We start from the raw sequence: 12451 nt of genomic DNA, 5'->3' as shown, positions 1-12451 counted from the left end.
CACAACATAGAGTTACAAAACACAGAGCTGAGGACTAGACTAAGTTGTCCTAGTCACATAAAGTGCATCGTGTGCAACCTAGTGCAACAGTGCAAAACAAAACAGTGCAGAACAGACAACCTGAGACAGTGCAGGACAAGTACACAAACACCAAATAGCAGCAACCCGTAACCTACTGTATATATATATATATATCTATATACAGTGCAATGTGCAAATTTACACGTATTAAAGTGAAGGTATATGAATATACCTTCTACAAAATTAAAGTGGAAAAGGTCTTTTCAAACCTTAAACATCAAGGCCTTTGGCTTGAACATATACCTTGTATGCTTTTAAGTAATTTTCTGTCCATTCATGTATCCAGCACCATCTCTGTAGTACGCCCGTTTCCCAGCATCCCTTGCTTCTTTTACCTTGGGCCACAGTGCAGCTCGGGTCTCCCTGTCAGCTTTAGAGGTCTTCGGTGAAGCTGATATGAAGATCTTTGCAGATCGTGTGATTCTTGGTCATTCTCCACAGCGCATCACGGTGTATTCTCTGAGTGAACTGAACGATGACATGCCGTGTTTTGTGTTGTTTTGTGTTGTTTTGTTTTGTTTTCTTCACGTCGACCTATTCGATGAACTGAGTCCACGATGTGACTGATGCTCGAGGACCACGATGGGGAGATTTTCACCAGTAGTTCAGCAACTGCCTCACGTATGTCTTCACCTTCCTTTTCTTTCCATCCACCGGCGTTTGTATCGCTCAAGCTCTAAGACACGTCCCATTAACCCTGCGTTGTCTTTCTTTAAAGCCGATACTTCGCGAACAGAAGACTGAGTTTTGCAGTCTTTGATTTCTGTTGTGTTGAACTCGACTGCCTTGGCTATGTTAGTTAACATGATGGAGAGCTGCGTGTATCCACCTTATCAGTTAGCTGCTTAATTGCTTCCAAGACCGCATTCATACCTTCTTATCCTTTCCCTTCTGACCCTGTATCCTTCCTTTTAGCTGTTGGTGTGTTCTTTAACGGCGAGAAAGGGTCTTTTCTTTTACATTTCTCGGTGGAATCTTCCATCTTCGTCGCACAGTTATGACAGTCAGTAGCGTCGTTGCAGCGGGATAAAGCAGGATTCTTTTTAGTCGTCATGGTTCTCGTTCATTTTCGGTGTTTTACAATTGTCTGCTCATTGTCATTTCAAAAGGAGCAAATTTTGGTGATTGGATGGCGAATTATTGACAGAAAAATTCGCTACAAGCCTGGAGAGCTCAAAACATGTAATGCACCCGGTCCGCCATCTTGCCCACCGAAAGCCTGGAGAGCTGAGCTAATCATTTCTCTTTCCGGTTCAGACTGCACTGGTTAAGCTTATGTCAGGTAAGAGGTGAGGTGAGCTAATCAGGGACTAAAGATCCAGGTAAACAATGAATTCATGTTTTCTGTTTCTTATAGCATTATAGCGTTGTAGTTTTGTCTTGTTTTTAGTGTGATCAACGTTTGCGTAAGTAGTAGATGTGTTAGGGAAGTAACACGTCACATTTTAATTATATTTTGCTAGAATGAACGAAATGACTCGAAAAAAAGATGCGTTCACTTTGCTCAAAGGTCCGAGTCGGTAAAATGATCCGAAATGTTCGTAAGTTAAGAGAAGAATGACGCTTTAACGTGTTAGTGTTTCGTTATCCTGCTTTCGTGGTTTTCTTGTTATGATAACTAACTAAGGTTTATCCATTGCAGTCTACTTAAGTCTGCTTTGTTTATTAGTCTGTGTGCGAGATGTACAGGTTTTCTACAGGTGTGTCCTGGTTAGCTGGTGTTAGTGTGTGAACATCAGCAGCGAAGAGTTTTTGTTTAATTTGTTTCATCTAGCTATAGCTAAATTATTATTTTCAAGGTTTCGGGGGCTTTTGGGGCCCTTAACATACTCAAAAACTCATGAAATTTGAGCCCTGGCAAAGGGTAGCACATGGGCGTGTTGGGGGGCCCTGCAGCGTCCTCTTTACATAAACTTGGTGCATACACGGATCAGCCATAACATTAAAACCACTGACAGGTGAAGTGAACAAACATTTCCTCATTCCAGTGGCAGCTGTAAAGGGGTGGGATATATTAGGCAGCAAGTGAACAGTCAGTTCTCGAAGTTGACTGGACCATGGAGCAATGGAAGAAGGTGGCCTGGTCTGATGAATCACGTTTTCTTTTACATCATGTGGATAGCCGGGTGTGTGTCTGTCACTTACCTGGGGAAGAGATGGCACCAGGATGCACTATGAATGAAGAAGGCAAGCTGGTGGAGGCAGTGTGATGGTCTGGGCAACGTTCTGCTGGGAAACTTCGGATCCTGGCATTCATGTGGATGTTACTTTGACAAGTACCACCTACCTAAACATTGTTGCAGACCGGGTACACCCCTTCAGGGCAACGGTATTCCCTAATGGCAGTGGCCTCTTTCAGCAGGATAATGCGCCGCGCCACACTGCAAAAATTGTTCAGGAATGGTTTGAGGAACATGACAAAGAGTTCAAGCTGTTGACTTGGCCTCCAAATTCCCCAGATCTCAATCAGATCGAGCATCTGTAGGATGTACTGTACAAACAAGTCCGATCCATGAGGCCCCACCTTGAAATTTACAGGACTTAAAGGATCTGCTACTAACATCTTGGTGCCAGATACCATTTTTTTTTTTAATTGCAAGCTTTGAATTTTTAAATACTCCTCCAAGGGGATTCCTGTGATTCTCACCAAATATGGTCAACATTATGCCAAGACATTGAAGATGGTAAATTGTGAACAGATTTTTGATATCTCGAACGGTGTGGCCATGGCGAGGGATTAAATTAATGAGAAAAAAGGTAATCAGGAAGAGTCTCATATCTACTAAATGCATTATCTGATTTAGATCAAATTGGTGTTGTCAAATTGTGATGTCATATATCTTATACATGAGTACAGATGCTGAATAGACTTCCTATCAGCAAATACAGTATTTCTATTCCCATTCAACCGAGTATCATACAAGCTGACACAGTACCTGATCTAATCAGACCAAAAAATGATGTAAACAGCAGAAATCAATTCGAGTGACAAAGCCTCCTTCAGCCTAAACCAATCTCAGGCCAGCTATACAAATTGGATTTGTATATGACATCTATGCTTTTGCTTCACTGAGTCTCAGTCAGACTTTTTTTTTCATCCTAACTCTGGTTTGGAGCTTTCTGCTGCTCTGGATGGTCCCACATGGAAAAATGTACACTTCCCAAAAACAGTTTATACCCAGGTCTAACCCTTGCTTCAGTGTTTAATCTCGCCTGGATACTGGAGAACTGCTGCTTTAATCATGAAGACTGTTCTGAGCTCATCTCAGGACTCTCTTTTCACAATGGGCCATGTTCAGGACACTAAAGTCCAAAAGTCCAAAGTCACTTCTGTGTTTTCGCTGGGAAAGTTACACCAGTCACACTTCTGCTGAAGTCGATTTTCTGGGTGTGCCATTCAGATTACTAAAATCACCTGTGTGTAGTTCATGCCTCTGAGGTTGCCAGATTTTTCTTGCGTATAAATGCCCGAGTTAGCTTAAACAATAGCTTTAAGGTAAAAAATAAATCTGGGATAGAAAGGACTGAGTATTCAGAGATGAGTTATGTATGCATTTGTAGTAATTATCCCAAGATGTTCATTCCTTTTTGGAATTTATAAATCTCACTTGAGTGAAATTATACCACTCTATTTTTAAGTAAAATAAAAATATTTTAGGTTTTATTTGGGCTACTGTAGACCAGAGACAATCTTTACAATATAGCTTACAATAGAAATGGTTCAATGAATTCATTGTAGATAGACTGTGTGCACTTAAACATTCCCTTTGTTCGCCATAGCCTGTGTTTGTAGAAAATTTCATTCTGATATTGTTTGCTTTAAAACAAGATCTCAGAAACTGAAAAGTTAGCAAAACCAGTTCTCATTAATTATTTGGATTCAGATGAATATTCTGGACATAATCAGTAAGCTTTATAGCAGTCAGATGAGAAAAATAGCAAATTGGCCAAATACAAGAGGAACACAGAAGAAGGGTTACAAAGAAACCTTTCCTCTGTTTCAGTTGTGCCGATTGGTAAACATTTCAGCGTTTGCTTGAACAGTATACTGGAAGGACCAGAGCTGTGCAATGCTAATGAAGAAAGAACACTCAGGGATTAGTGGCTGTTGATAAATGGACAGCTCATTAGTTACGCTTTTGTTATGGTGATGTATAAAACCCTAGGACTGACAGAGAGACATTAGTGAAGCCTTGAGCAAGACATTTAACCCTTTACTGCCTGATACTGTATAAAGCAAAAGCAATCTGCTAAAAAATGCCTACTTCTTTACATTTACATTCAGTGGCTGTTTTGTGAAACTGTCATTTTTAAGAAAGAAATTCAGTGTTCATGGCTTTTAAAGCAAGTAGATCTAAACTGACTAAACTGTATCTTCTTTCTTTTATTTCTTCCAAAGTGAACGTGTTTTTTTACTACTTCTTTTTCAAATTTGTAATATTTATACCCTTACCCATATGCATTAAAAAGATATTTGTGTGACCATTGTATTTAAATTTGTATAATCATATTTGAAGGAAATCGCTGAATACCCGTTAAATAATGTGTAGTTCATAAGCGATAGAAGAATACAACTTGGGCAATATGAAGCTCAAAGAATTACAAAAATGAGAAGATAAACATGATAAAGTCTGTAAAACATCACAGGAATGATGATACTTAAAAAAAGAACCCAGTAGGGTTTACAGTGGTATCAGTCAATCATTATGTGCATAAAGAGTGCAAAAGTTTGTGTACCCTTAGGACAGAAGATGCTTATTTTAATTGACATTTTATTTTTAAAATGTTTTTGTATTGTTTCTGGAGATAAATGTAAAACATTGAGGTACCTTTCCTCTTAGTTTTAAACCAGAAATCTCTGTGGGGGTACAAACTTTTACATTTAATCATATTGCTCTGTCAGGTGAGCAAAGTCAGAAGGTCTTCACCCCTCCTTCACAGTGCCGTTGATGCAGTACTGTGTGGAATGAAGTGAAGTGACTTGTGGCCAAGTATGGTGACCCATACTCGGAATTTGTGCTCTGCATTTAACCCATCCAAGTGCACACACACACACAGTAGTGAACACACACACACACCGTGAACACACACCCGGAGCAGTGGGCAGCCTCTTTTGCTGCGGCGCCCGGGGAGCAGTTGGGGGTTCGGTGCCTTGCTCAGGGGTTTCACCTCAGTCATGGTATTGAGGGTGGGAGAGAGAACTGGTCATTCACTCCCCCACCTACAATCCCTGCCAGACCTGAGACTCGAACCCACAAACCTTCAGGTTCACCTTCGGGTTTCAAGTCCAACTCTCTATCCTAAATGATCTTTGCTCTTTCTTTCTAATCTCCAGAAACTCGTAGGAGAAACAAGATCCTTCAGAAATGAAGGAAGTCACGCCGCTTCTGTCAGATTCGAGCCCCGATATGGAGGCTCTGCGTTACTCCTGCTCCACTGGTCCGAGTCTGGAGAACCGGATCCTGACCCAGACCTCGTCATTTCTCCTCCAGCCTCCTTCGTGGGTGAACCCGACCTCGTCATGTCCAGCTCTCTGTCCGTCCAGCCTGTCCTCCACAGCCTCGTCCTCTCCTCTGCTGTCCACGTCGTCCAGCCTGCTGTCCTCCTCTCTGCTGTCCTCCTCTCTGCTGTCCTCCTCTCTGCTCAGCACTGAAAACACTCAGCTGAAGTATGATCCCCTCACCGTCTCCTCTCTCTGCTCTTCTCAACCTCTGAGCTCACTGATTAAAAGCACAGCACCACCCACTGGTGCTGAAGCTCATAAATGTCTGAGTGGGGAACAAGGAGAGATAAAAACAGAGGGAGATGAATCGTGCTCCCCCGACGAAATCCCATCGTACTCTGAGGAGATAATTCAGGTACGTGCTTTTCCTCATCAGCTTTAAAATTCCCCTAGGAGAACCTACTGGCTGGGGGTGGCTTGGGATGAAATATTGAAGAGCTTGTTACATGCTACCGTAACGCATGAGTACCATAAAGTTGTTCTGAAGTAATGATTGGTCTCTCAGTAGTATCAAGACATTGATTCAGAGTACCATTATGGAGTAATAACTTGCCCTGTAGTACCATTAATTTGCTCCAGAGTACCTTGAATTCACTCTGGAGCAATGAAGCCAGTCAGCAGTACCAATACATCCTTCCAGTGTACCTCTAAGACCCTCTGGAGTTATGATATGTTGCTCAGTAGTACCAATAAGTATTTCCAGAGTATCATTAAGTTGCTCCAGAGTAAAGATAATTCAATAACTCGCCCCAGAGCACCATTAAGTCACTCTGGAGTAATGATAATTTGCTCAGTAGTACCATTAAGTTGCTTCAGAGTTTCAAGTTCAAGTTTAAAGTTTCAAGTTTATTTGTCATAAGTACAAGTGTCAGTGACAATGTACATTGAAATGCTGTTTGTGAGGCTTAGGCAGTCTACAGCAGTACAGTAACAATAACAATAACAAAAACAAAAACAAAAACAAAAATACAAATAAGGTGCAGGTGCAGTACTGCACTACAGTGTGCACTACAGCAGTACAATAACAATAACAAGTAACAATAACAATAACACAAAAACAAAAATACAAATAAGGTTGAGGTGCCGGTTTTGCTTTTGAGGTAGTGTAATGTCGTTGTGCAAAGTATGCAAGGTTTTAGAGACAGTTTTTTACAGTTTATTAAGGGTTCTGATAGCCTGCAGGTAGAAGCTGTTTTTCAACCTGCTGGTTCTGGACTGAATGCTCCGGTATCGCCTGCCTGATGGCAGTTTGATAAACAGACTGTGTGCTGGGTGACTAGGGTCAGTTATGATTTTTCGGGCCTTCCTCAGACATCGCAGATGAAAGATGTCCTGAAGGGATGGAAGTTTGTTGCCGATGATGACTTCAGCTGTCCTCACAACTCTCTGAAGGGCCTTGCGATGGAGGAGTGAGCAGCTGCCGTACCATACAGTAAGGCACCCCGTCAGGATGCTCTCAATGGTACACCTGTAGAAGTTTGTAAGGATGTTGGGAGGGAGACCAAAGCTTTTGAGCTTCCGTAGGAAATAGAGCCACGGGCTTGCAGATTTAACTACTGATGTGGTGTGCAGAGACCAGGACAGGTCGTCGGAGAGGTGCACACCAAGGAACTTGATGTTCTTAACTCTTTCCACTGCAGACCCGTTGATGTATAAGGGGGCGTGGCTGACCTCCTGTGTCCTCCCGTAGTCCACAATCATCTCTTTGGTTTTGCTGACGTTGAGGCAGAGGTTGTTGTCATGGCACCACTGTGATAGTGCTCTCACCTCATCTCTGTAGGCCGTCTCATCTCCATTTGTGATGAGACCCAGGATTGATGTGTCATCAGCAAATTTAAAGATGATGTTGGAACTGTGTTTGCCAGCGCAGTCGTGTGTGAACAGAGAGTATAGGAGGGGGCTGAGAACACAGCCCTGTGGGGCTCCTGTGCTCAGGGTAAGTGTGGATGAGAAACGGTTACCAATTCTCACCACTTGGGGTCTGCAGGTCAGAAAGTCTATTATCCAGTTGCAGAGATGAGAGTTCAGTCCTAAATCTCTGAGCTTTGTGATGAGTTTTGATGGGATGATGGTGTTAAATCAATAGAGCTGTAGAGCTGTAATCAATAAACAGCGTCCGCACATAAGTGTTTTTCTTGTCCAAGTGTGTGAGGGCATTGTGAACGGTTAGAGCAATGGTGTCATCAGTCGATCTATTTTTCCTATATGCAAACTGGAGAGGGTCCATGGTGTCTGGCAAGAAGGAACAGATGTGGTCTTTAATGAGCCGCTCGAAACACTTCATGACGATAGAGGTCAGTGCCACAGGTCGGTAGTCATTCAGGCAGGTGACAACAGACTTCTTAGGGACAGGGACGATGGTGGTTTTCGTGAAGCAGGTGGGGATCACAGACAGTCTAAGGGAGAGATTGAAGATATCTGTAAGCACCTCCGCTAGCTGGTTGGCACACGATCTGAGGACACGGCCATGAACACCATCAGGACCAGGTGCTTTGCGTGGGTTGACTGCTTTAAGTGATCTGTATACGTCAGGCAAGGAGAAGGTAAGAGAACATTATCTGCTGGCAGTTTCACTGCAGGTAAGGTGTTGCTATCCTCAAACCGTGCGTAGAAGACATTCAACTCATCTGGCAGAGAGGCAGACAGATCCATGTTGTATGTTTTTCCATCCTTATCTCCGCTGTGGTCCGAGATTGAGTGTAAGCCATTCCACAGGAGCTTGAGATTAGATCCCTGAAAGTTTTCCACCATCTTGTCTTTATAGACTCTTTTTGCAGACCTGATAGCTTTCTGAAGCTCGTATCTGGCCCTTCTGTATGCCTCAGTGTCACCAGAGTTGTAGGCTGAAGTACGAGCTTTGAGTTTGGCCCTGACCTCAGCATTCATCCAGGGTTTCTGCTTTGGAAAGGTTTTAATGCAGGTTTTAGGGATAATGATCTCAGTGCACATATTGATGTAATCCGTGACAGAGCTTGTGTACTCCTCAATGTCTGTGCCCGCTGCATCCCGAAAGATCTGCCAATTTGTTGTATGAAAGCAGTCCTGAAGTGTGAAGATGGCTTCCTCACTCCATTGATGCAGTTCCTGATGTTGCGCTGGAACATAATCCGAGCATTCATAGAGCACTAGTTACTTACTCTGGAGTATTGGTAAGGCACTCCAGATTACCTATTAGTCACTCTATATGTATTACTTTCTTCTGAGTAATGATGCGTTGTATCAAAATGACTATAAGTCACTCCCGAGTAACTCCAGCTGCCTTCCCCTAAATTCTGTCCACTCAGAAAACGGAAAATGTTAATGAGTAAGAAGTCAAATGACAATATCTTCTATGACACATTCAAAATCAAATATTAAAACAGTTGCTAATAAAAAAAGGCCAAACATAGTGCATCTATCACAGGTTCAATGAGTAATTAAAAATGTGTGAATTAGATCTAATACAAATATACAGTCATATGACCTGTAATGATATACTGAGCAGCATCCTTGATGATAATATTGTGCCTGTTAAATACTGCATGTAGTTTATAATATAACTGATTACGAGAATGTGCATTACATGCGGTACGAGTGTGTAAAGTCTGTATATGTGCATTTAAAGTCCTCGGATCATGAGGAACAGATGGAGATTGACCGTGAGCCCCCAGCTGAGAGGCCTGTGCTGGATCTGAGGCTGACTGAGGAAGAGGAGAAGCAGACGCTTGACCTGGATGAAGGGTTTGGAGAGTTCGACTCAAGCTCAAAGGAACACGCAGAATTACTGAAGGAAAAGAAGGTGGTGTTAAACCTTTCAGTTTGTCTCAACTTTCAGCTGTAGAATGTTACAAAAAAGCTCTTTTGACTGTCATGACATTTTGCAAAACCCTCCACCGAGTTGAATTTTTTTCACCGACCTTTTAACCTATTTGATGCTCTACAATCTACCTCTCGGTGAAAATGTGACTAGCAACTGTTATTTGCCTTACAGAAAGCATTCAAACTGTTTCTTTTACTCTGTCTGTGTGTGTTTTCTTCCATCAGTATAAGCTGCTGAATTTGGTGTGCTGCTCCCTGGTGCAGAAGACCCATTCCCTTGGCCAGTTGGACTGGGATAACAGTGGAACTGTGTGGAACGTAATAAAACTCCTAGGCACCGACATCACCCTTAGTGACCCAGAGTTCCTGCTCAAGGTACGCTTGAGGTGGTGTGTATGGTGCCTATATAGGGCTGCAATGAGTATATATTCACTGAAATCCTTTTTCATTACCAGTTCTGTAATTTTACTGCACCAGGTGGCTGTTTACACCAGACAGGAACTGAACATCCGTGCCACAGCCAACTTCCTGCTCGCCCTCGCCGCTCACCTGCCCAACTCTAAACCGCACCTGAGGAGGTATTTCTGCTCTGCCGTGCAACTACCGTCCGATTGGCTGGAAGTGACGAGGGTGTACAGCACGGTATGCTGGGAGGTTTTCATTAGAACTGTACTACTTGATGATTTTTGTTTTCTCTGGCTGCTGTTAGCAGATTTTTACAGATTCTTTTTAGTAAAGTATAGTGTTTATATGGTAGTGGTTTAGTGGTATAGTATAGCATAGTATAGTATAGTGCAGTGGAGGATTGTGTAATGTGAAGTGAAGTGATGTGTGGCCAAGTAGGGTGACCCATACTCGGAATTTGTGCTCTGCATTTAACCCATCCAAGTGCGCACACACACACACAGTAGTGAACACACACACACACACATACACACACACAGCAGTGGGCAGCCTTTTTCAAGGGTCAAGGGTCTCACCTCAGTCGTGGTATTGAGGGTGGAGGAGAGCGCTGGTCGTTCACTCCCCCCCACCTACAATCCCTGTTGGACCTGATACTCGAACCCACAACCTTCAGGTTCACCTTTGGGTTTCAAGTCCGACTCTCTATCCATTAGGCCACGACTGCCCCCTTATGCATATAAGTGTAGTATAGCCTTCATGTAGCGGTGTTGTAGGATCAGTATAGTGTAGTGTATTTAAGTGTAATATTTATATAGTGGCAGTGTAGTGCAGTGGAATAGTATAGTACAGTATTTATATAGTAGCACTCCAGCATAGTACATGAAAGTATTCATGTAGTATACTTTATGTAAATTTTATAGTGTACATAAAGTATACTGTATATGAATATACTATATGAACAGTTTGTATACTTTATAGTATACAGTAATGTAGTATGGCACACTATACTACTATAGTATCCAGTATAGTAGTAGTATAGTGTCATAGTAATATAGTATGGTAAACTTTTTTACTATAAATTTTTATAGTATGGTATATTATACCATACTATACTGCTGTAGTGGCTACATAGTACAGTAATTACAGCGTATGAAACATTACAGTATAGCATTTATATAATTAGAATATAGTAGTATAGTATTCACAGTTGCAGTATAGTATTGTATAGTGCCTGTAAATTAATCACGTAGTATGAAATCAAATAGTATAGGATTCATATAGTTACAGTATAATATAGCAGGAGTATATAATTTATATAATAGCAGTATAGTATATAGTCTATTTACATCTATTATTCTATAGATATTATGGTGTAGTATAGCATACTGTACAGCTGACTACAGAAGTCACATAGTAGCAGTATAGTATATTATAGTAAAGTATTTGGATATTATGGTTATAGTATGGCATGTTATACTGCTGTAGAGCTCATATAGTAGTTGTAGTATAGTATAGTGTGGTAAAGTATTTGGATATTATGGTTATAGTATGGCATGTTATACTGCCACAGAACTCACATAATAGCAGTATAGTAATGCATTTGATTATTATGGTATAGCATGTTATACTGCTGTAGAACACATATAGTGGCAGTATAGTATAGTATAGTATATTATAATAATGCATTTTCAATATGTTGTAGTATATCATGGCATACTACTACAGAGCTTATATAGTATCAGTATAGTATAGTATAGTATATTATAGTAACGCATGTGGATATTATGTTGTATATCATGGCATACTACTACAGAGCTTATATAGTGTCAGTATAGTATAGTATAGTATATTATAGTAACGCATGTGGATATTGTGTTGTAGTATATCATGGCATACTACTACAGAGCTTATATAGTATCAGTATAGTATAGTATATTATAGTAACGCATGTGGATATTGTGTTGTTGTATATCATGGCATACTACTACAGAGCTTATATAGTGTCAGTATAGTATAGTATAGTATATTATAGTAACGCATGTGGATATTATGTTGTAGTATATCATGGCATACTACTACAGAGCTTATATAGTATCAGTATAGTATAGTATAGTATATTATAGTAACGCATGTGGATATTATGTTGTTGTATATCATGGCATACTACTACAGAGCTTATATAGTGTCAGTATAGTATAGTATAGTATATTATAGTAACGCATGTGGATATTATGTTGTTGTATATCATGGCATACTACTACAGAGCTTATATAGTGTCAGTATAGTATAGTATAGTATATTATAGTAACGCATGTGGATATTATGTTGTTGTATATCATGGCATACTACTACAGAGCTTATATAGTGTCAGTATAGTATAGTATAGTATATTATAGTAACGCATGTGGATATTATGTTGTAGTATATCATGGCATACTACTACAGAGCTTATATAGTATCAGTATAGTATAGTATAGTATATTATAGTAACGCATGTGGATATTATGTTGTTGTATATCATGGCATACTACTACAGAGCTTATATAGTGTCAGTATAGTATAGTATAGTATATTATAGTAACGCGTGTGGATATTATGTTGTATATCATGGCATACTACTACAGAGCTTATATAGTGTCAGTATAGTATAGTATAGTATATTAT

General features: G+C 40.7%; 1 protein-coding gene across 4 annotated transcripts in view; it reads left to right on the top strand.

Annotated features, from left to right (window-relative positions):
- Positions 1-458: 458 nt before the first annotated feature.
- tep1 (telomerase-associated protein 1) overlaps positions 459-12451 on the top strand; it is a 48387-nt gene continuing 36394 nt past the window's right edge. For 2 of the 4 annotated variants that reach the window (XM_034310406.2, XM_053239756.1), the window contains exons 1-5: positions 1339-1403; positions 5417-5939; positions 9189-9362; positions 9608-9757; positions 9860-10024. In XM_034310406.2, coding sequence (XP_034166297.2) covers positions 5448-5939; positions 9189-9362; positions 9608-9757; positions 9860-10024 — 981 coding nt within the window. In that variant the 5' untranslated portion in view covers positions 1339-1403; positions 5417-5447. Of the gene's footprint in view, positions 703-1022; positions 1404-5416; positions 5940-9188; positions 9363-9607; positions 9758-9859; positions 10025-12451 lie in introns of those variants that run through there. The other 2 variants (XM_053239757.1, XM_053239758.1) reach the window with 2 other exon arrangements.

The sequence above is a fragment of the Pangasianodon hypophthalmus genome, chromosome 14, assembly GCF_027358585.1.
Source record: "Pangasianodon hypophthalmus isolate fPanHyp1 chromosome 14, fPanHyp1.pri, whole genome shotgun sequence".
Taxonomy (NCBI): domain Eukaryota; kingdom Metazoa; phylum Chordata; class Actinopteri; order Siluriformes; family Pangasiidae; genus Pangasianodon; species Pangasianodon hypophthalmus.
The sequence above is the reverse complement of the archived record's forward strand: the minus strand, read 5'-3'. Positions and strand labels throughout refer to the sequence as shown.